General features: G+C 45.3%; 1 protein-coding gene across 1 annotated transcript in view; it reads right to left on the bottom strand.

Annotated features, from left to right (window-relative positions):
* Nucleotides 1-24042, bottom strand: part of LOC145352356 (uncharacterized) — a 92651-nt gene that overhangs the window by 40110 nt on the left and 28499 nt on the right. The window contains exon 2 of the mRNA XM_080202110.1: nucleotides 17811-17957. Within this exon, the coding sequence (XP_080058236.1) occupies nucleotides 17811-17957 (147 nt within the window). The remainder of the gene's footprint in view (nucleotides 1-17810; nucleotides 17958-24042) is intronic.

Below are 24042 nucleotides of genomic sequence, written 5' to 3' on the forward strand. Positions count from 1 at the left end.
TGTAGCAGTATGGGGAATGTGTGTCACTAGGGGTCTGAGGGGGGATTATGGAGTGTGTGTGTGTGTTGCTGGGGGTCTTTGGGAGGGTATGGGGAGTATGTGTTGCCAGGAGGCAGTGGGGGAGGGTATGGGGAGTGTGTGTTGCTGGGAGGCTGTGGGGACAGTGTGTTGTTGCTGGGGATCTGTGAGGGATATGGGGAGCTTGTGTTGCAGAGGGTCTGTGGGGGGTTATGGGGACTGTGTGTTGCTGGGAGTCTGTGGGAGGTATGGGAAGTGTGTGTTGCTGGGAGTCTATGGGAGGGATATTGGGAGTTTGTGTTGCCGGAAGATTGTGGAGGGTATGGACAGTGTGTGTTGCAGGGCTGGGGTGGAGCAGAGTTCTTTAACTTCTCCATCTGTCTCTCTTCTTTCTCAAATTCCACCCCCCAACTTCCCATCAGACTGAAGAGAGAACTTTTATAATGTAACCCATTGATCTTAGAATCATACAGTGCAGGAGGCAGCCATTCGGCCCATCGAATCTGCACCGACCAACCACAATCCCACCCAGGCTCCATACCCATAACCCCATGCATTTACCCTAGCTAGTCCTCCTAACACTAAGGGTCAATTTCGCATGGCCAATCCACCCATCTTTGGACTGTGGGAGGAAACCGGAGCACCCAGAGGAAATCCCCACAGACACGGGGAGAATGTGCAAACTGGAAAAGGGAGTGACCCAGAAGCCTCACCACAAACTTGAGCCATCGATATGAGAGTTTCTGGGATGGTGAATTGCGAGGTGGAAGCTGATGCAACTGGTGCCAGCCTCAGGGGTCCCTCCAAGGAATCGTCCAAGCTGTCAGGGGCAGGATGGATGGGAGCAGCGGGTGGGGGTGGGGGTGGTGGTGGTGGGGGCTGCGATGCCAGACATTTCATCGCATCTGGGTCCCTTCCTGTAACACAGGACATAAGGGTAAGTGCAAGGGAGCAAGAGGAATCTGGTCTGTATATGTAACTTCTTGAGATTTCTCCAATGGTGGAGGATTGACAGGTGCTCACTTCTACGCTCCAGCCTGACCATGCTGTCACTGATGGTGCAGCTGCCCCCCTCTCCTACAAGCTCCAGTGCCCAGTGGGTGAGAACCCAGAACTCAAGCACACCACCCACTGTCTTTGCCCTCTCCTGGCAATTAAGGGTATTTTTCTCCTGTGGGGACAGATGTGGGGTAAAATCTGGCATGAATCCTGCAGGGTATTGGGAGCTGGCCTTCAGAGGGCAAGGGTTGGGAGGGATAAGTGAGGTGCTTGAGGGTCAGGGGCTGGAAGCATGCAGGGGCTGGGGGTGGTGGAATCTGGGGGTCATTAGGGAGAAGATGTTAGATGAGGTTAAACACTCACCCTTGCTGATCAGATTAGGTCATTCAGTTTCTTGCAGCACTGGTTCCCGGTTCTCCTGGCCTGTACCCTGGCACTAACACACGCTGCCATCATCTCCCAGGCTGCATTTTCATCCCTTCCCCTAGGATGGCAGCCTACTGGGGGGAAGAGGGTGTCCCACCTTGTATCTGCATGAAAAAAAACAGGGAGCTGTCTTGCTAGAGGCCATTTGTTCCTCCATTGTCTGCCTGTCTATCCATCCTTGGAAGTTTTTATGGACCAGTCCCTTGTTAGGGCAGATCAGCTGCAGACAGTTTGGGCGAGTCATGCCCAGTAAGTTTAATGCAGTTTGTCTTGTTACCATGGAGGGGAAGCTATGTCAGCACTTGCAAGTGATTTGTGCCTCTGTGATGATCAGGAGCAGGGGAGAGAGACGGTCATGTCACTCAGCAACTGGGACCGAGGGGGAGGGTGGTGATGAAGGGACCATGTGCAAGGAAGTCCGATGGTGGGGTGAGGGGGGTGTAAGAGGGCCAGTAATGTCGGGGGGGGGTTTCCAATGTTCATTGGGGTGGGGGTGGAAAGGCGGCTGTATCTGGCCTGGGGAAGCAGAGGAGGGTTGTTCTGTCAGCGGAGCTGGGGTTTTTTTTGTTTTCTCTGTGCACGTGCAGTTTGTGGCTCCAAACTGAGCCTCTGGCTGTCTGGTGAATTAGGCCCCACCCACTGCCTCTAGTGGCTAGAAATGGTCTAGCCCATATTTTCAAAGACTGAGTGTATATGATTAGGCGTAAATGCTCACCCAATCAGGAACTCTCCTGTTTTCACACTAGCCAAACACTTAGAAAAAGTCTCGTAAAATTTCAGCCACTGTCTATCCCAATTAATGTTGGGAAAGTTGAAATCACCTAATATAATAATGTAATATGGTAACCCCAACCTACTGTTATTGTTTTTACACATCTCTGTGAATTGTGCACATTTTTGCTCCTCAATTTCCCACTGACTATATGGGGGTCTATAATAAATACGTAGCAATGTGGCTGCTCCTTTTTTATTCCCAAATCTTACCCACAAAGCTTCATTCAATACCCCTCCCTCATCATCTCTCCCTACTAAACTCTTTAACTAATAATGCAGAGTCTCCTCCTCTTTCAACCCCTCCATTGTCTCTGGACCGAAGTCTGTCCACGTTCTAGCTGCTGTCGTTACTCCAGTATGTGAATGTTTGGCTGCCTCCATGGAAAAGGCGGAAGCCATCTCAGAGGCCCAGGTCCAGCAGAACATAGAGGCTGCTGGGTATACGCTGGAACCTGCACTCCGTCGCTCCAGTCAGGGGTGCGGTGCAGCAGTGGTTAGGCAAGAGGGACATGGGGCACACCTCCAGGTGTCCCTTCACCTCAGGGAGTCAGGGTGCTGCCAGAACATACTGACAGGGAGAAGAAGCACCAGCAAGGCACCCAATGGGTGCCCCGCTCTACCAGTGACCCTATCACCTCCAGCAAGGCCAGCCAAGATGGGTGCACTTGAATCTGTACAGGAGATCCTTAGCAGGCTGAGCCTTTTGGCCTTGGGCCATCAGAGGATGTCCGTCAAAGTCATCAACAGGCAACAGGGCATAGCAGTCAGCAGGCTGGCCCCCACCTCAGTTCTGGATGGTATCAGGGCTGTGCCTAAACTTAGTAAATGAAAAAGAAAGTTAACAATGTTTTGAAGGCACTTCAGTAGCAAGGGTAGATAACTATTGTATGTAGTTTTGGTACTTGTAAAAAAATATGTTCACTTGTACTGTTTGAAAGTGTCCTGGATTCTCATCTTGCTGCTAGTTGCTTCAATGGTCACAGCATTCAATAACGTGGAAGTTGGTCCCTTATCAGAGTCTGAGAATGTCCTTCTTAAGAGCCACTTCTCTCACACTGTCAGCATTAAGATTACTGAATACTCTGACATGAGAATGCGTAAGTACTGGCCCAGACCACATCATACAAACCATTATTGCAACTCAGCAGCTTCTAAGCTCTGGGATTGATATGTTTAGAGTATTCAGTGAGGTCATTGCATCTCCTGCTGCTGTTGCCCCGCCGTAAGATGTGAATGGCTGCAAAGATTCCTCATGTCAAGGGCAGTTAAGCAGGCAATGTGAGTGGCAAGGAATGCTGTGGATTCAGTTTGAGGGTTAAAAGAGTGAAGCTCTCCACTGTGTTCTAAACAGTAGAAGACCAGGGTCTGCTCCAGATGTTAGGTGAATGATTGGCATCCAATCACCCCTGGCTGTCGATGTTCAGTTGTAATATTGAGCTAACATGCTGGTGAACAAGGAGGCTATGGGCAAATTGACCTTGACTACCAGAGACATTTTTTGCAGTTTGATTGCAGCTTTTGTGAGACCCCACATAGAGATTCAAGGTTACAATTGTGAGATTAGGTATAAGCTAGCAAACTTGGTGGTCACATCAGATATACTTAGCAGATTGCCTAACATAGCAAAAACAGAAGACATATCCTTGGATCCACAAGTTGATTTCATTGACATCAAGCTTGAAGATGTTCTCCAAATTGATAGGGTGCATTTTCCACAATGCAAATGCCAACAACTACACAAAGAAATAGTGTAAGATCCAACACTACAGAAACTGTGAAAAAGCATCATTGAACAATGGCCTGGTCCAATTCTGCATCTTCGTAAACACATGAGACTATCTTGACCTTATTGGGATAAACTAGGCATCTTCTAGAAAGTCACTTTTAAAGCAGGCAGGTCATCATAGCAGAATCTTTGAGTCTTGATATTCATCAACAACTTCCTCATTCAGACATGGGCATTGGTCAAACGAGCAGACTCGTAAGAGGGCAGGAATTAACAATGACATTGAGTTGTCGTCAAGAAGAGAAGGCTTGTCAAGTACGTGCGTCAAGTTAGCACAAAAAACTACTGATTCCATGTTAAGTTCCTCCATGTTCTTGGTCCAAAATCACACCCGATCTCGTTAATGTCCATGGCACTGACTTCATCATCATCTACAAGAAGAGGGAACCCCCAGCAGAAAGAGTTTCCCCCAGAGCTTGCCAACTTTAACAGCAGAGCCTGGTTAGCGTATTTTTTTCGATGTTTCCAGATTGAGAAGCTGTCCTCAGCTGGGGTTACAGAGAGGAGGGAGGAATTGGAAAGGCTGGGGGGATGGAATATTGGGAGCCAGAGGAGAGATTGAATCCAGGGTCAAAGGAGATCTTAAATATGAGGAGGAGATTGGAAGAGTCAGGAGGAGATCAGAAGTATAGGCCAACTGAAGTGTGGGGGCAGGCTGCCAGGGTTGTTTCTAAAAGCTTACCCACCACTTACATTGAACTGATTGCTCTGAATCGCCACATTTAACCTGCTACCTCTTTTTTGAATAAGGGCGTAATATTTGCAATCCTCCAGTCCTGTGGCACCAGCCCTGTATCTAAGGAGCATTGTACGTCCCTCGGCCATCCAGAACGCATCTCCTGTAGACTGTGTGACGTATCCCCTTTCTGCTATTACCACCCTTTCTAGTACCTTCTCTTTATCTGTTTTTATCTTGCCCAATATTCTGACAATCTCCTTGTTTATCTATTTGTGGCTCTTCCTTGGTGAGCATCAGAGAGAAACACTTGAAGTGGAAAGAATTACATGATTATGGAGAGAGAGAACTGGAGTGGGATTAATTGGCCAGCTCGACACCAAAGAGCTAGCACAATCCCAATGGGCCGAATGACCTTTCTCTGTGCTGTATCGGATTAATATTTTATATATGTGAAAGAAAATATCTATCCTGAGAGTCTTTGCAGCACAGAAAACAAAAAATAATATTCCAAATAGCTTTGAGAAGCATATATCTCAATGAAATATGATATTTACTCAACAATCTTCAGTGGTGATTGCTAAAAGTGCAATTTAGAATTCTTGCTTCAAACCCCCTTTGACCTCTGCCTTGTCCTCTTGTTCCAAATACATTCCTATGTCATCTGGATGACAGCGACAGTCCTGCCTGTTGTCAGGGTGCAGGGCTGGCCATGCTGTGTCAGTTCCACCCTGAGTCTGAATTCGAGGAACGCACACGCACTGTGTGACCTACACACTTCCTGTTTACTGATCATGGGTTTCTGTGCAGTCATCGAGCTGCACCTAAAAAAATGCTCGCTTCGACACGCACTTCCCAAAATGCAGAGAGGTGCACTAAGGAGGACAGATAAAGACATTCTCTCTCTCTGAGGTGCTGCCTTGATGTCAGCTACTGTCCTGAAATGAATTCTTTTATCATTTCAAGCACTTTATACAGAGAGGATGCACAAAAGTAAAGTTTGTTTATTAGTCACAAGGTTTACATTCACTGCAATGAAGTTACCGTGAAATTCCATGGTTGCCACATTCCAGTGCCTGTTTGGGTCAATGTACCTAACCAGCACATCTTTCAGATTGTGGGAGGAAACTGGAGCACCCAGAGGAAACCCACGCAGACACGGGGAGAACACGCATACTCCACACAGACAGTGACTTGAGTCGGAAATTGAACCCAGGTCCCCGGCGCTGTGAAGCAGCAACGCTAACCACTGTGCCACCATGCCGCCCGAGTATAACGAATTGAAATATTATGCAAAGAAATAAAATAAACAAATCTTGGGAATGTTGATTTTAAATAATCCTGCTTGAAGCACTTTCACTTTGAGCTGCTTATTAACCCTGCCATATGCATTCCCAGTACTTTGTTGGTTGTATTTTCTTTATTTTGTTATTATTTATTCTTCCCTGGGATGTAGATGTTGCCCGCTAGGTCATCATGTGTTGTCCATTACTAACTGGGTTTGAACTAAGTGGTTCACTTGGCTATGTTAGAGGGGATTTAAGAGTCAATGCTACGTACCTGGGATCATGTGTGGACCAGGCTGGATAAGGACACAGATTAGTGAACTAGATATGGCTTTACAACAATCAGTGGTAGTTTCATGACTAGCATTACTAAGACTGGCTTTCAATTCCAGATTTATTCATTGAATTTAAATTCCCACCTGCTGCTGTGGTGGGATTTGAACCTTTGCCCTCATCATTTCAAACCCTCTGGAATCCAAAGCTGTTCTAAAGCATCTCAAAAAATCCAAGGATACACTGACCACCAATATTCATGACAAACCCACTGACTCCCACAGCTCTTTATATCTCACTGCTTGTAAGGACTCCATTAGAGTGGGCGATCTAGACTGCTAGCCCATTGATATTACCGTAAAACCACCATCAACCCTCGGATGCAAGTGGCTTCATCAAGTGGAATAACATAAATAACCTGGAACTGTGCACTCATTATAGGAGCAACGCTGGGGAGGGAATGGTATATACTGTGCGACCCAGGACTCAGTGTCGGAACAACCATTGTTTCCAAATTTACAGAAATGATCCAGATATGTCATGCATGGTTAGATTTTCAGGTATTGCTACTGCAGGATGGGAGTGGAATTGGAGGGAGGCAGCTCAGACTTTTCAGCACTGAAGATATTGGGGTTGTGTAGCATAATTGTCATGCTCTGAATTAGTTAGCCCAGAGCCCTGAACTGATGATCTGGAAATAGGAGTTAACGTTGACTAAATAAGGAATCAAAAGCTAAAATCAGTAATGGTGACCACGGTACTGTTGGAATGTCCTGGGCTAGAATTCTCCAGTCACTCACGGCAGTGGGATTCCCTGGTCCCGCCGGCAGCACACCCCTGCCTGTGGGTTTCGTGGCGGAGTAGGGTAACATCAATAATGAGAAATTCCATTGACAGCGGCGGGACCAGAGAATCCTGTCACTAACGAACAGCACGTCATCTTCCACTGCTGAGAAACGCGCGGCAGGGAGACTGGAAAATCTCACCCATTGGTTCATTAATGTCCTTGAGGGAAGGAAATCTACCGCTTTCACTCAGCCTGGCCAACATGTGACAGTCAGAGATGTGGCTGACTCTTCATTATTCTGTGAAATGACACAGCAGCTTATTCAGCTCTATTCAAGAAGGCAGCTCAATGTCACCATCTCAAGGGCAATTAAAGAATGGGCAATAAGTGCTGGCCTTGCCAGTTATACTGACATTCTGTGAATAATAATGTGTTGGAGAAATTGCTTGACTGCGCAAAAAAATTTGAGGGAGATTTAATGCAGACAAATGCATTAACTTACCGCATATAGGGGGAAAAGAAACAGTGATGTATACAAATCTAAGTTTATGTGGCACCTTTGCTACCCTTAGTACATTTCAATGTGCTTTACAGTCTGTGCAGCCATTCCTGCTTTATATACACATGCTAATTCACACACAGCAAGGTCCCACAAACAATAAATATATTCTGGTGTTGCAGGTTGAAGAATAAATGTTGACTTGGGAACTGGAGGATTCCCTCATTCTTCCTCAAACACAGCCAGAGGTCATTGAGATGCACTACAGTCTATGGTTTCAGCTGAAAAAGGGGGGAATGTTAGGGGTGAACGCATTAGATTCTGATTCAGAGTGTTACCACGGAGACAAAACTCAGAATGACGGGAAGTTTGTGCTGTTGAGCCATCGCTCTTTGGAACAGAAGTGAAATCAATCAAATTTGTGTTGCACAGCCAGCTGAAATGACTTACACTCACCTGCGCAGAGTGTGTTCAAATCGAACTTCTAAAGAGGAATGGGCAATGACAAACAGTTCACTAATCGTACCGGTAATATTTCTGTGGTGTTAATATAACGGTGTAAAGCTTACTTCTACACATCTTTGGTTGTTATATATTTTATCATGCTTTCAGCTTCTTGGAGCACAATTTAATGTGACAGAAGTCTCGTCTGCTGGATGGAAAACCAATGGGAGAACCATGTCGACTGTGTTGGGGAAGGGCCCGCAGGAATTAAATGTTCATTAGGCACTTAATTGGCTAGTGTTGGGCCTTCGCCAGGGTTTAGGGCCTCTGAGGGCAGAAATTCCTCCCCTTCCCCAAGAGCTACCAGCAATTAGAGGCTGGCAGCTCTCCACTGCCTTGTAGCGCACTGCTCCATCTGACAGCTGCTGCTGGTAATGCACTCACCAAAAGCCTTGGATCACCGAGAGACCTAGGCTACAGTTGAGTGGGGGTTGGATGGGGCTTACGGGAAAGGAGTCACTGGCTAGCAGGAGGGACTAGTAGTCCGCAACAGGCTCACCTCTTTCTGATGCCAGGTCACTTGATCAGCCCATCACACCTTACCTGGAAGCCTGCAGTTCAACCGTACTTTTTTGGCTCCCCACACAGCAACCACTCTGCCTGCCACTCAATTGAATATTAGCATTGGCAGGAATTGGGGTCTGGGTGGGAAAACTGTCCATGAATCCTTGTGGTGGGAGGTGGCTTTTCCAAGTTCTACAAACACACTGGTGGGAAGGGAGGGGAGTTGAATGTGAGGCATTAAATTCCACCTTCTGGTTCTGGAATCTTGAAAATGCTAATGCTGGTGCTTTTTCACATTATCTGGAAACAAAGGCTGTGTGAACACTTCTACTCAAATGGGTGGGTCAGGAAGAATGTTTCCTCTCATGACGTTTTTGTTTGTCAGTGCTAGCCACACTCCACACCTAATCTAGCAAAGCAGTTGCTGCAATTAACCTCAACTCTCAGCAGGCTTAGGGCAATTCTAGGATCTCCAACCAACCATTTCAAAGTGCAAACTGTTCAAAACAGATAGGAAGAGGGGCGGAGGTATCGGTTAAGGAGAGCATTGCAATGCTGGAGAAAGGGGATGTCCCTGAGGCTTAAAGGACAGAATCAATTTGGCTAGAGCTAAGGAACAACACTTAGACTACGAAGATTCAGCTATGTTAAGTGGACAAAGATCTGACAAATGCAGTACAATGTGGGCAAATGTGAAATTCTCCATTTTGACAAGAAAGATAAAAAACTATTAACTAAAAGGTTGCAGAGCTCTGAGATTCAGAGAGCTGAGAGTCTAACATCTAACGTTAATGTCTATAGTTGGAAAAATGCTTGAATCCGTCATCAAAGAAGAAATAGCGAGGTACCTAGAAAAGAATGGTTTGATAGAGCAGACGCAGCACGGATGCGTTAAGGGGAAGTCGTGTTTGACAAATTTATTGGATTTCTATGAGGATGTGACTCGTGCGGTAGACATAAGAACATAAGAACATAAGAACATAAGAAATAGGAGCAGGAGTAGGCCATCTGGCCCTTCGAGCCTGCCCCGCCATTCAATAAGATCATGGCTGATCTGTCGTGGCTCAGTTCCACTTTCCCGCCCTCTCCCCATAACCCTTAATCCCCTCTCTTATCAAAAACCCATCAACCCGCTTCTTAAAAATATTTAGCGAGGCAGCCTCCACCACTTCAACGGGCAGAGAATTCCAGAGATTCACCACCCTTTGAGTGAAGAAGTTCCTCCTCAACTCCGTTCTGAACTGCCCCCCCCTTTATCTTGAGGCTGTGCCCCCTAGTCCTACTGTCTTTTTTGAGCGGGAAGAGTCTTTCCACCTCTATCCTATCCATCCCATTCATCATCTTATACGTCTCAATGAGATCTCCCCTCATTCTTCTAAACTCTAACGAGTACAAGCCTAGTTTATTCAGCCTCTCCTCATAGCTCAACCCCCTCAACTCCGGTATCAGCCTAGTAAACCTCCTCTGCACTCCCTCCAAGGCCAAAATATCCTTGCGCAGGTGCGGCGCCCAAAACTGCACACAGTACTCCAGCTGCGGCCTCACCAATGCCCTATACAGCTGCAGCAAGACCTCCCTACTTTTATATTCAATCCCCCTCGCTATGAAGGCCAGCATCCCATTCGCCTTCCTGACCACCTGCTGCACCTGCAGGCTGGGTTTTTGCGACTCATGCACAAGGACCCCGAGGTCCCTCTGCACCGTCGCCTGCTGCAGTTTTTCGCCACGTAAGTAATAGTCCTTCCTACCAAAGTGGACCACCTCACACTTGCCAACATTAAATTCCATTTGCCATTTCCTGGCCCATTCACCCAGCCTATCTAGATCCTTCTGCAGACTCTCCAGAGGGGAACTGGTGGATGTGGTGTTTCTCGATTTTCAAAAGGCGTTTGATAAGGTGCCTCATAAAAGGTTGCTTCAGGAGGTTAGGGTGCATGGAGTTGGGGGTAAGGTGTTAGCGTGGATAGAGGATTGGTTGTCTAATAGGAAGCAGAGAGTTGGTATCAATGGGTGCTATTCTGATTGGCGGTTGGTGACTAGTGGAGTGCCGCAAGGATCGGTGCTGGGGCCTCAGCTATTTGCCATTTATACAGACGATCTGGAGGCATTGGTGAGGCCGCAGCTGGAGTACTGTGTGCAGTTTTGGGCGCCGTACTTACGCAAGGATATTTTGGCCTCGGAGGGAGTGCAGAGGAGGTTTACTAGGATGATGCCGGAGTTGAGGGGGTTGAGCTATGAGGAGAGGCTGAATAAATTAGGCTTGTACTTGTTAGAGTTTAGAAGAATGAGGGGAGATCTCATTGAGACGTATAAGATGATGAATGGGATGGATAGGATAGAGGTGGAGAGACTCTTCCCACTCAGAAAGGATAGTAGGACTAGGGGGCACAGCCTCAAGATAAAGGAGGGGGGGGGGTTTAGAACGGAGTTGAGGAGGAACTTCTTCACTCAAAGAGTGGTGAATCTCTGGAATTCTCTGCCCATTGAAGTGGTGGAGGCTGCCTCGCTAAATATTTTTAAGACGCGGGTTGATGGGTTTTTGATAAGAGAGGGGATTAAGGGTTATGGGGAGAGGGCGGGAATGTGGAACTGAGCCACGACAGATCAGCCATGATCTTATTGAATGGCGGGGCAGGCTCGAAGGGCTAGATGGCCTACTCCTGCTCCTATTTCTTATGTTCTTATGTTCTTATGTTCTTATGAGGGGGCTGAGTGTAGGGTGACAAAATTTGCTGATAACACGAAGATGAGTGAAAAAGCAAATTGGGCGGAGGGTGTGGAAAGTCTGCAGAGGGATCTGGATAGGCTGAGCGAGTGGGCGAGGACCTGGCAGATGGAGTATAATGTTAGCAAGCGTGAGGTTATCCACTTTGGCAGAAATAATAGTAGGAGGGATTACTATTTAAAGGGCGAAAAGCTGCAGCATGCTACAGTGCAGAGGGACCTGAGGGTCCTTGTGCATGAGTCGCAAAAACCCAGTCTGCAAGTGCAGCAGGTGATCAAGAAGGCGAATGAGATGCTGGCCTTTAGAGCGAGGGGGATAAAATATAAAAGCAGGGAGGTCTTGCTGCAACTGTACAGGGTACTGGTGAGGCCGCAGCTGGAGTACTGTGTGCAGTTTTGGTCGCCGCACTTGCGCAAGGATATATTGGCTTTGGAGGGAGTGCAGAGGAGGTTCACTAGGCTGATACCGGAGATGAGGGGGTTGGACTATGAAGAGAGACTAAATAAACTGGGTCTATACTCGTTAGAGTTTAGAAGGATGAGGGGGGGATCTTATAGAGACGTATAAGATAATGAAAGGGATGGATAGGGTAGAGGTAGAGAGATTCTTCCCGCTTAGAAAGGATAGCAGGACCAGAGGGCACAGCCTCAAGATAAAGGGGGGCAGTTTAGATCGGAGTTGAGGAGGAACTTCTTCACTCAAAGGATGGTGAATCTCTGGAATTCGCTGCCCGTTGAAGTGGTGGAAGCTACCTCGCTAAATATATTTAAGTCACAGGTAGATAGGTTTTTGATAGACGAGGGAATTAAGGGTTATGGGGAGAAAGCGGGAAAGTGGAATTGATCCACTTCAGATCAGCCATGATCTTATTGAATGGCGGGGCAGGCTCGAAGGGCTAGATGGCCTACTCCTGCTCCTATTTCTTATGTTCTTATGAGTGTCCCAGTGCATGAATCACAAAAGCGGGGACGGCCAGCAAGTCATTTGGAAAGCTAGCAGAATATTATCACTCATTGTGAGTTGAATTGAATACAAGAGCAGGGAAACTATGCTTTGGTTGTATAGGGCATTGGTGAGACACATCTGGAGTACTGGGTACAGTCTGGCCTCCTTAAACAAGAAGACTATTACTGTACCCAATACTCCAGACGTGGTCTCACCGATGCTCTTTGAATTATCTTAAAGGATCAATTATTAAAAAGGATTATCTTGATATTGGTTTTTCTCTATGGGTGGTGCAAACTATTAATTTCTTTTGTGTTAATTTTCCTTTCTGGCCTTAGGATGTAAGCACTCTGCAACAAAATACTTTTGTCTTCATCTCTTGACTATGAAACAGGAAAATACATTAGAATATCGGGGGGCAAGAATAGGTCATTCAGCCAATGCACCTTCTAGATTTAGTTCCATGATCCAGACTGACTATTTTCATCTTTATCTCAAAGGCCAGCCTTGCTCCTGCTTAAGGAGCTATCTTGGCTAAGATCAAGTGTAGTATCGACATGCTGTGCTTGGTTGAAGTCACTAGGTTACATTTTAGCTTCATTTGAAGCAATTTTTAAAAGTGGCATCTTGGCCTTTCGACTAAGATGCAAATCAGATCAAGCCTTGGAGGAGGAGCTACACCTACTCCAATCAGCTTGGATCCTGTAGATCAAGCCCAAGCCAGGAGGTGAGAGCCCTGTCTTGTCAGCTTGGATCGGGAATGTCTCAACTTGTTGAGACTCTGAATTGGACTTGATTTGATCAAATTGGGACAAAAACAAAAAATCCAGAACTGACCTTTCTCGATACTTCAGCCAATATAACATTTATTGTTTTAAGTGCCAACCTCAATGAGTGAAAGTGTGACAAAGTTCTTACTTATACAGAGTTCCACTTGCAATTTCTAGATGTACTCTAGTTACCCTAACTAACGTCACAGTAAATACTTGTCTACACCCATGAATTCAGTTTTATAATTTCAAACAATTGAAGTTTGCCCCTCCCCACATCTTTTCATTTCCAAATGAGCGTTGTATATGAATGAAGGTTGTACAATGCAGGCAAACTGGTGATCTCTTGCTTACTCAGATTAATCATCCTGCACTGTGAGTCATTCAAGGTGATAACATTTAAACCCACAGATTGCTGACACATGTCAGAACATCTTGGATGTCATTGGGAATTAGTTCAGAGAGTGGAAATGCAGGAACAGGCGAACTGGTGAATAGCTTCCCACATTGTGTGGAACATATCCCAATGGGAGGGTTCATACTGATTAGCCGGAACAATGAGAAGATGGAATTGATAAATAGACAAGCAGCAAAATCACATTAGTGATGGCATTCATTTCATCTCATGCTCCTTTGAAATTCCAGACAGGAAACTACAGTTTAAATTGATTAGTAGGTAAACAAAGCACAAAGATGCTAACCACGGTTTTAACGTTCCAGAAGATGAAATAGTTGGATTTCAAGAGTGGGCAAACACTCCAAGCGGCAAGAAAGCTGCTTACTTGTTCTTCAGATTCCATACAAAGCAGAAGGAGGTCATTCACCCCATCGAGTCTGTACGAACGCTCCAAAGGAGCATCTCACCTAGCCTGCTCTTGATCATCAGTAAAGCGTCATCAACAGTGTTATCAAGTGACACCTACTCTGCAATAACCTGCTCACTGATGCCCAGTTTAGGTTCTTCCAGGGTCACTCAACTGCTGGCTTCACTACAGCTTGGTTCAAACACAGACAAAAGGGTGGAACTACAGAGGGGAGGTGCAAGTAACTGCCCTTGATCTCAAAACAGCAACCGACTGAGTGTGGCATCAAGGAACCTGAGCAAAGTCAGTAGGAATCGGGGGAAAACTCTCCATTGATTGGACTCATACCAAGCACAGAGAAAGATGGTTGTGATTGTTGGAGGTCAATCAACTCAGTTCCAGGACATCAGTGCAGGAGTTCTCAGGCCCAACCATCTTCAGCTGCTTCATCAATGACCTGCCTTCCATAATAAGGTTAGAAGGGGGAATGTTTACAGATTATTGCACAATGTTCAGCACTATTCACAACTCCTCAGACACTGAAGTAGTTCATGTTCAAATACAACATTACTTGGACAACACCCAGGTTTGGGCTGACAAGTGGCAAGTAACATTTCACACCACACGAGTGACAGGCAATAACCCTATCCAACAAGAATGAATCTAACTATCGCCCTCTGACATTCAATGGCATTGATGTGGGACAACACCAGGTTTTAGTATTGCTGAATCCCCCACTATCACCATCCTGGGGATTACCATTGACCAAAAACTAGACGAGCCATATAAATGCTGTGGCTACAAGAGCAAGGAGAAAGGAGAAAGAAGTGACACTGAGAGGAGTGTTGGGGACTGGGAAATGACATTCATTGAAGAGCAGTTTGTGAGAGGCAACACAAAACATAGGTTAGTGACGAGAAATTGGTGAGTTAAATAATTCAATACTGAGTGTTGTGTGAGAATGAAATGAAATACACTTAACTAACATAACTAAATATCCTCTATTTCATAACTATATTTGCTATTTTTAGGAATGGAATTACCAATGAATTAATGTACCTAATGGTGCTAATTAAGACTTGTCCTTGTACATTGTCAATCCGTTCAACAATTCCAAAACCTGAAAGAATGAAGCTCCATACATGTACTAATGAGTTATCAGTGCCAGAGAAGTCAAATGATAATAATTAATGTTTATCGCATAGATACTTGTGTTTGTAATGAAAGGATTTCAGTTTCTATGGCAAGTTTAATGGGAGATTAATGGGCAAATATATTGCGACAGAATTTTCTATCAAAATAAGGGTGAGAAAATGGCTTTCATTGTTATTAATGGGCAAGTGATATAGGTGGTTTAGTCAAAGAGCACAATCACAATTAGTTGTCAATATTCAACATGCTGGTCAGGAAGTGCATGCTCTTTATCATATTTATTTATCATAGAATCACAGAATCCTATAATGCAGAAGGAGGCCATTTGGCCCATCGAGTCTGCACTGACCACAATCCCACCCAGGCCCTATCCCATTAACTCATGTATTTACCCTAGCTTGTCCCCCTGATACTACAGTCTATTTAGCTTGGCCAATCAACCTAATCCGCACATCTTTGGACTGTGGGAGGAAACCAGAGCACCCGGAAGAAACCCACACAGACATGGGAAGAAAGACCAAACTCCACACAGCCAACGACCCAGGCCGGGAATTGGACCCGGGTCCCTGGTGCTGTGAAGCAACATTGTACTGCCTGCCATATTGGTATCGGGGCAAAAATATCAACATGGAGTGTCTATGCCTGAAACCGGCTTTAGGTACTTTACACATGCAAATACTGTTTCATCTGACATAAAAACCCAGAAGTGAATGGCTTCCTGACACATTCCCTGCTCTTGCCTATCCAAAATACAGTTTAGAACTGAAGCTAATGAGGAAAATCTCACCTGCAACTTAATACCTTGACAAACCACTGCACATTTTCTTTCCTTTCTTCACCCAAAATACTGTCCTTTGTCTTAATGTCTTTTTCTGAAGAAAATCTGTTGTCCTTACCTGGTCTGGCCTACATGTGACTCAAGAGCCACAGAAACGTGGTTGACTCTCAACAACTCTTGGACAACTAGGGCTGGGCAATAAATGCTGGCCAGCCAGCGATGCCCATGTCCCACAAATGAATAAAAAAAATTGAAGTCTGGAATTCAAGAAAATAATTATAAATGATTCTCTTTCCTTAAATAAGGGGACCAAAACTGTTCACAACACTCTAGATGTGGTCTCACAAGTACCTTGTATAGCCAAGGCTTCCCTACTCTTATACCATAACCCCCTTGAAATAAGGACCAACATTCCATTAGCCTTCCTGAGTATCTGCTGCACCTGTGTGCTAGCTTTCTATGGTTTGTGCACAAGTCCCCCTTTGTGTTGCAGCTTTCTGCAGTTTTTCACCATTTAAATAATGTAGTCTTGTGAGACCATTTCAGGCCAAAAATCTCATCTGTTTATTCATAGAATCTTAAAATCCTTACAAATCAGGCCATTGAGTTTGCACCGACCACAGTCCCATCCAGGCCCTATCCCCATAACCCCATAACCCCTTGCATTTGCTCTAGCTAGTCCCCCTGACACTAAGGGGCAATTTAGCATGGCCAATCCACCTAACCTGCATATCTTTAGATTGTGAGAAGAAACTGGAGCACCTGGAAGAAACCCATGCAGACATGGGGAGAACGTGCAAATTCCACACAGACAGCGACCCAAGCGGGAATTGAACCCAGTTCCCTGGTGCTGTGAGGCAGCAATGCTAACCACTGTGCTACTGTGCCACCCTATTACATTTAATGCATTGCAGAATACCATATCGATGTGTGCCTGTGCTGACAGGGTGGGTGCAGCTCACAGAGTATTCTGCCTCACTTCACATCCGCCTGAGGGATTATGTCTTACAAGAAGGCGGGTCAGAAAAAATTCACTCAATCTCTTGCCTCGAATCAAGAATCGCTTTCACACAATGGAAGCAGAATATGTCTGTGATTCACCAAGGGAGTTTAGGCCCAATTCCATTTTCTCTGAGAGCTAAATAGGAATGTGATTAAAACAGAACACTTGAGAATGGCAGATGGGAAGATGGTTGACACTCCGTATGGAGCTCCTATGCACAAACAGGCAAGAGGAACCTAATTTCAATTAGCACATAGAGGTTTCTGCACATCTCTTGAGGCCTTATTTGGAGGATCCAAAATGATTTGCTATTAAATTAGAAAATGCCGGATACACACAAAAAGTCTGGCAGCTACTGAGAACAGAAAAGATAGGTTAACATCTCAGATAGATAGCTTTCTTTGAAACTGATTGCTATGGTTCAGTCTTTACTGCAATACAGTTATTCATGCTTGGAAATAGCCTGCAATAGCCAGTCTGGGCCTATTACCAACTGGACTTGCATTTTTTTTGCTGCTTTGAATGGGCTGCATGTTTAAGTTAGTCAATTATCACCAAGTAATATACTGACAATTCATGTTGTCCCAGCATCTCAGAAAGTAACATATTGCCAGACCAATACATACAGGCTAAAGTTACTTGGTCAGACTTATCTATGTAAAAAGGCAGACCCACATTGTGAACTCACCGGTCTACTTAACAAAAAAGGAAAATAAATTGGGGCCAGTCTGCCTGGCGGGAACAGGGCAGTAACAGGTTGAAAATACCACCTTGTTTCTGATCCTGCTATCATGTTCATACTGCCCTTGCATGAGTTTCTGAGATACTAATGGAAAGAAGCTGAGCCGTGCCATGATCCCCATGGGCACCAAACATTGACCTGTCTAGCCAGCATTTACCCCACACCCGAACAAATAATTCTATCCATTTACCCCACTCGGTTCCCAAATCTTTCAATTCCCCTTCCCCACCTATAAGGATGTGAGCAAAAGTATGTGTGACATCTATGTTGGGTGGCATCTCGGTTGTGCCAGCTGCATGCATGACTTCAGATATAATGGATATCTTCTGGCATGTAATAAGTCAGCGAAATCTCTCTTACCTGTCTCTATTATCTTCTTGAGCTTTTTTTTCAATTCTGCATGTTTGTCTAAAGATGTTTTTGGCTCTTGATCTTCTTCCGCCATATCATCCTTTTTCTCTAGGACAGAGGAGATTCCTAACGTGATACGGTGTGGCCTGACTTGGGCTGGTGAGAAAAGAAGTCATTGAGAGTCACAAACTTCATTTCCCAGTGTTTCCCCATGCTCCCAACCATTCTCTCCTTCCTTTGATTTGATCTGATTTATTACTGTCACATATTTTGGTAATATGGTGAAAAATATTGTTTCTTGAGCGCCATACAGACAAAACATACTGTTCATAGAGTACTTAGGGGAGAAGGAAAGGAGAGGGTGCAGAATGTAGTGTCACAGTCACAGATAGGGTGTAGAGAAAGGTCAGCTTAATATAAGGTTGGTCCATTCAAATGTTTGATGGCAGCAGGGAAAAAGCTATTCTTAAGTTGGTTGGTGTGCGTCCTCAGACTTTTGTATCTTTTTTATGACAGGGGAAGGTGGAAGAGAAAATGTCCAGGGTGCGTGGAATCCTTAATTATGCTGGCTGCTTTCCCTAGGCAGTGGGGAGTGTGGACGGAGTCAATGGATGGGAGGCTTGGTTGCATGATGGACTGGGTTACGTTCACAAACCTTTGTAGTTTCTTGCAGTCATGGACAGGAGACATAACAAACTGTGATACATCTGGAAAGGATGCCTTCCATGGGATGATCCCTCTTCTTCCAAACACCTACACACCCTCAGCCTTTCCTCCTCTTCACTTTAAATGTTGCTCACACCTACGCCTGATCATTCTTTCACTCTCCTCTCACTCCTACTGATTTGACCAAGTGAATCATTGTGTGGGATCAGAGCCACGAGTAATCAACAGTGTAGGTCACCCTGCAAATAAACCCTCTCTCCTTAGTACAATTCCAGACCTCATTCTGTAGCCTTGACACTTCATGGATGGGCACACATTTGCTGTTTATTTCCTCACGCTACTCAAGACTCGTGTTTAATGTTCCATCTTATTTTTAAAAATACAGGTTAGGTTAAATGTGAAAACTATCCCATTTCTGCAGTGTAATTTGAAGTTAAAATCACACCCTACCTGCAAGCGAAACTTGCAGGCAGAAAACAAGTTGGTGAACACACAAATTTCAGCAGATGTTAACAGCTTCACATGCATGTCAATTCCTTTTATTCATCACTTGTGGCTTCCTCCCTAATAGGGAAAACTCTGTAACCATTACCGTTACTTAAATAATTTTCTGCACTATTTGTAGCATTCTTGGCGATTTGTGTTGAATGGACCACTTGAGGGGAATAATTTCAGGTTCATTTGCTTAAATTATAGTGATTTTTCCAAATGTAGCCAGCACTAATTTAATTATTAGGGACCTAATTAGACCAGGGAGGATATTGTAACATTTTGCCTCATCAAATCTCCCAGGTGTGTCAAATACAACGGTCTGAATTTTCTCACTACCATCAGTCACATCTGGGAACAATGGTTGAGGAGAAATCTTTAGTGGACCCATTTTTGCCAGGTTAACATCCTGCTTTAGTCCTGAGAATTGCTGACGAGCACCTATCTCCTTTATAACAAACGTCCTCAAATAAAATCGTTATGGCGTTATCGGACACATTTCCGAATTCTCATCATTACTGTTTCCATTGGATAGTGTATAAACAACTGTATAAATGAGTTTTATGGCCTGCAGATCCCAGATACTTGCTTTATTCAAAGTAGCCCCTCACCTGCAGAACCTTTGCTGATATCTCAGCACTTACTGATGGATTTTGATGTTCCTTTTAGTTGGTGAGTTGATGGGATCTTCAAATGGTCAGAGCAAGGTAATCTACAGGTTTTGCCCACCACCACAATATGTTGAAACCAAGGGATTTCCTATGGGATCCCCACTTTCTATTGTGAACAAAATACTGCGGGTGCACATACTGTACAGTGATACAATGGTTAGCACTGCTGTCTCACAGCGCCAAGGTTCAATTCCAGTCTCAGGTCACTGTCAGTGTGGATTTTGCATGCTCTCCCCATGTCTGCATGGGTTTCCTCCAGGTGCTCCGGTTTCCTCCCACAGTCCAAAGGTGTGAGGGTTAGGTTGATTGGCCATGCTAAATTGACCCTAATGTCAGGGGATTAACAGGGTTAATTAGTGGGGTTACGGGAATACAGCCTGGATGGGACCGTGGTCGGTGTAGACTCAATGGACCGAATGGCCTCCTTCTGCACTGTAGGGATCCTATGATTCTATGATCTTTGCTGGAATCTGAAACAAGAACAGAGGATGGGGGGAAATTCAGCGAGTCTGGAAGCATCCATCAGGAGAGAAAGAGTTTTCCCAGAATCCTGCGGTCTTGTTCCACTTTTTATCCTGTTTGTTGAAGAGGACTAAGCTTCTCAAAGAGGTGTATCAGGAGCACAGGAGAAGACTAAAGCTAATAAGCTCACCTGGCAATAGCCATTGATAGTGTTTGTAAGGCCAGGAGATTGCAGAAAGGTAAGAGTGAGAAGCTGTGTCTCGGCGAAGCTTGGATCATATGTGTCAGCATCTCAATCCGGATCTCCAGCAGTCTACCAACAGCTCTGCCAATGCTGGCAACAGTTAAGCCCTTATCCTTTGAGCCAATTAGCCTCTTTCAGGCTGCTAGCAGGAGCTTGTATAAATTCAGATAAGCTGCAATCTATGTTTGTATTCATCCAGTAATGGGTTCCTTCTTTAGGAAAAGCTGGGAACTTAATCAGATTGATTATGAGGGCAGTTGTATAGCAGCCTGGCACTATTCTCCAAAGGCAACGGATACTATCCATATTGCCATACTGGACCTATCCATTAACACAATGGATTTCTTTAACACAATGGATTTCTTTAACACAATGGATTTCTTTAACACAATGGATTTCTTTAACACAATGGATTTCTTTAACACAATGGATTTCTTTAACACAATGGATTTCTTTAACACAATGGATTTCTTTAACGTAAGGGAATGACACTCTGTCCATACCCAATTAGCATGTGACATAAGAACATAAGAAATAGGAGCAGGAGTAGGCCATCTAGCCCTTCGAGCCTGCCCCGCCATTCAATAAGATCATGGCTGATCTGTCGCTGCTCAGTTCCACTTTCCCGCTTTCTCCCCATAACCCTTAATCCCCGCTCTGATCAAAAACCCATCAACCCGCGTCTTAAAAATATTTAGCGAGGCAGCCTCCACCACTTCAACGGGCAGAGAATTCCAGAGATTCACCAACAGTATAGAATGTGTTGTACAAATGTCTGCTGTTTCAGAGTTATTCTAATCCATTCGCCAGGTAGCAGACTATCCTGCTAATGCTTTCCTAGAGGAGGTATGAAACAGTATGGGCATACAAACATATCTGTTTCTCTAACTGATGCAGGTTGTTACAATGAGCTGCAGGCATCCACCAGTGCGGTCATAGTATGAATTACTGGACTATTGAAGGGGTGATTCCAATGCTCTGACAGATCTAGAGGAACACCACACTATCTGCAGAATTTTCCCATCCCACCCACCACGGGAATTGTAGTGAGGGGTCACGCACCATGTAAAGGTCCGTTGACCCTGGGCAGGATTTTCCAGACTTGCGGTGAGAGTGGCTGGAAAATCTTGCCCTATGTCTGTAAATGGGCCCTACACATCTTGAGGGTTTTGCTGTGAACTTCCCAAGTTCATTTTCCAGAAAGATCTAGAACTGGATTCCCAGACATGGAAGATTTGACTGCTGGGATTGCAGAAGAAGCTGCAGGTGTTTACAGAAAGCTCCGGATTTGGAGGAAACGATAGTCACAGCCACCAGATGTTCACCAGAGATTGCAATCTCTACCCTTGTCTCTCCACCTCTCGCTATAGCCTGCATTTTAACACGGAGCATTTTTAGACAGGATGGGAGTTCTCCACGGATTCTTGGAGATGATCTCCAGGTCATTCCATCTTCTGAGTCTCATTTAGATATATCTCTCAACAACTGATTTCCCAAAGATGGTAGGATTGATGAAGGGCCATTAGGAGAGCAGGAGCCTGATGATGTCAGGGAGCAAAGAAACATTCGCTGATACACCTGTAAGTGAGCTTTAGGAAACAAGATTTGATGTGTGAATAGTCCTCACAATTAGATGTCTTCACATTGTCCCACAGTCATTGGCAAGCCTAGGCTTTGAGTCTGACAATCGACAATGGCCACCAATAGAATTATAATCCCAGATTGTGGTTGAATACAAATTTCACCATCTGCCGTGGTGGAATTTGAATTCAGATCCCCAGAGCTGTGCCCTGTTTCTCTGGATTACTAGTCCAGTCCCAATACCACTGGTTGCCCTCAATGCCTAATCCCCTTGCCCTAATCCCTCCACTTCCCAGCCAGCATCTGAGCTCCCAATGTGGAAGGGTCAGGGACCCACAGTGGCCTCTCCACCTGCGGACCAGATGGATTGCAGTGGGGCTATGAGTTGTCACCTTACCATGTTGAGAAGCTCTTTTATGCACAGTCCGCATGGATGGTGTTCTTGCCACTGAGGCCCAGTCCCCTCTACCACTCAGTGAGATGAGCGTGAGGACTTAAAAGATCACTTACCCTGTGGAGTGGATGAAGCCATTGTGGCACTGCAGGGCAGGCCTCTGGTGGAGGCCCCTGGGCCCTGGCAACCCTGGAGATGTTGGTCTGATGGCGCGACCTCCTCCTTCCATCCTTGGGGTAGCGGACGAACTGCCTGGCCTTCACTACACTGAGCAGGACCTCAAGCGAAGCGTCACTGTATCTGGGGGATGGAGTTCCCCTGTGATTGGCTGGTCATCTTCAATGGTGGGCAAGTTGACGTCAGGTGCCTTTTAAAAATGGCACCTGGATATCAAGACGGGGTGCATGACACCAGCCCCTGCCCACCCTGCCATGCAAGACATAGGGTAAACACCCCCCCCCCCACCCCCAATGCATAATTAATGAGGTCAGCATCATGTGCAAACTCTCAGCAGCCTCCACTGTGGGAAAGACTCCCAGTTCCTGCCCCTCCGCCATAGAGGAACATAAGGCCTGGAATGGCAAATCCCCTTTTTATTTATAGTCCAAACATCAAGTTATGCTTAATTTAAATTTGTTTTATAGTATAAATGGAACTTTGCTTTTCTGATACTTGACATTTTTACATGCCTTAAAATAAACGCCATTTTTCTGCATGCTATTATCTTAAACTCACTTCCCTCAGTTACATCAGCCTTTCAGACAACCTCATGGAAATAAAAAGGCAGACTTTCCTCTTCAATGTGCTGAACGGGAGTAATGTTATTAATAGGATATGCCACAACATTTATACTGCGACTCTAACTGTAACTGTTGACCGCCGTATCTCGCTTGATTAAATTGGTATTTTATTTCCACCAGCATAACAGACGCACCACAGGGTCAAATGTATATTGCAATTTGTGATCTAACAAATCTTGTCTAATGCAACATCAACTTCCAGTGTTTACTACATGTAGAAAGCTTGAATAAAGATCATTCACAGTTAGATTACCTTGCCTGTATTTCTCTGTAAAATTGTCTCTATGACCAGAAGGAACTTACTGCGAAAGGTCTTTTCTCAAGAGTTCTTTTTTCAATGACAGGCCAGAATGGAGTTAGCCAAGCAATCCTTCACATTCACCAACCCAAAGCACCCCTCCGACTTCATGCCCCCTTTACAGTCCCCTACGCACTTTATGCGAGCGAAGGCACTTCTGGCAGTGCAGCACCTGCTCAGTACTGCGCTTGGAGGGTCCAGCTAGATTTTCATACACAAATCTCTGGAGCCTTCTTCCCATGCAGGGTCAGTCTGACATCCTCCTTCCTTCCTCAGGGTACAGGATACCCCTTCCTGACCCCACTGCATCGAGCAACACTTCAAGGGAAGCATCACTGAACCTGGCGCTAGAGTTCCCCATGGTCAGCTGGTCATCTCATAAGAACATAAGAACATAAGAAATAGGAGCAGGAGTAGGCCATCTAGCCCTTCGAGCCTGCCCCGCTATTCAATAAGATCATGGCTGATCTGTTGTGGCTCAGTTCCACTTTCCCGCCCTCTCCCCATAACCCTTAATCCCCTCTCTTATCAAGAACCCATCAACCCGCTTCTTAAAAATATTTAGCGAGGCAGCCTCCACCACTTCAACGGGCAGAGAATTCCAGAGATTCACCACCCTTTGAGTGAAGAAGTTCC

Source organism: Carcharhinus amblyrhynchos, chromosome 2 (assembly GCF_965287045.1).
Source record: "Carcharhinus amblyrhynchos chromosome 2, sCarAmb.v2.hapA, whole genome shotgun sequence".
Lineage (NCBI taxonomy): Eukaryota > Metazoa > Chordata > Chondrichthyes > Carcharhiniformes > Carcharhinidae > Carcharhinus > Carcharhinus amblyrhynchos.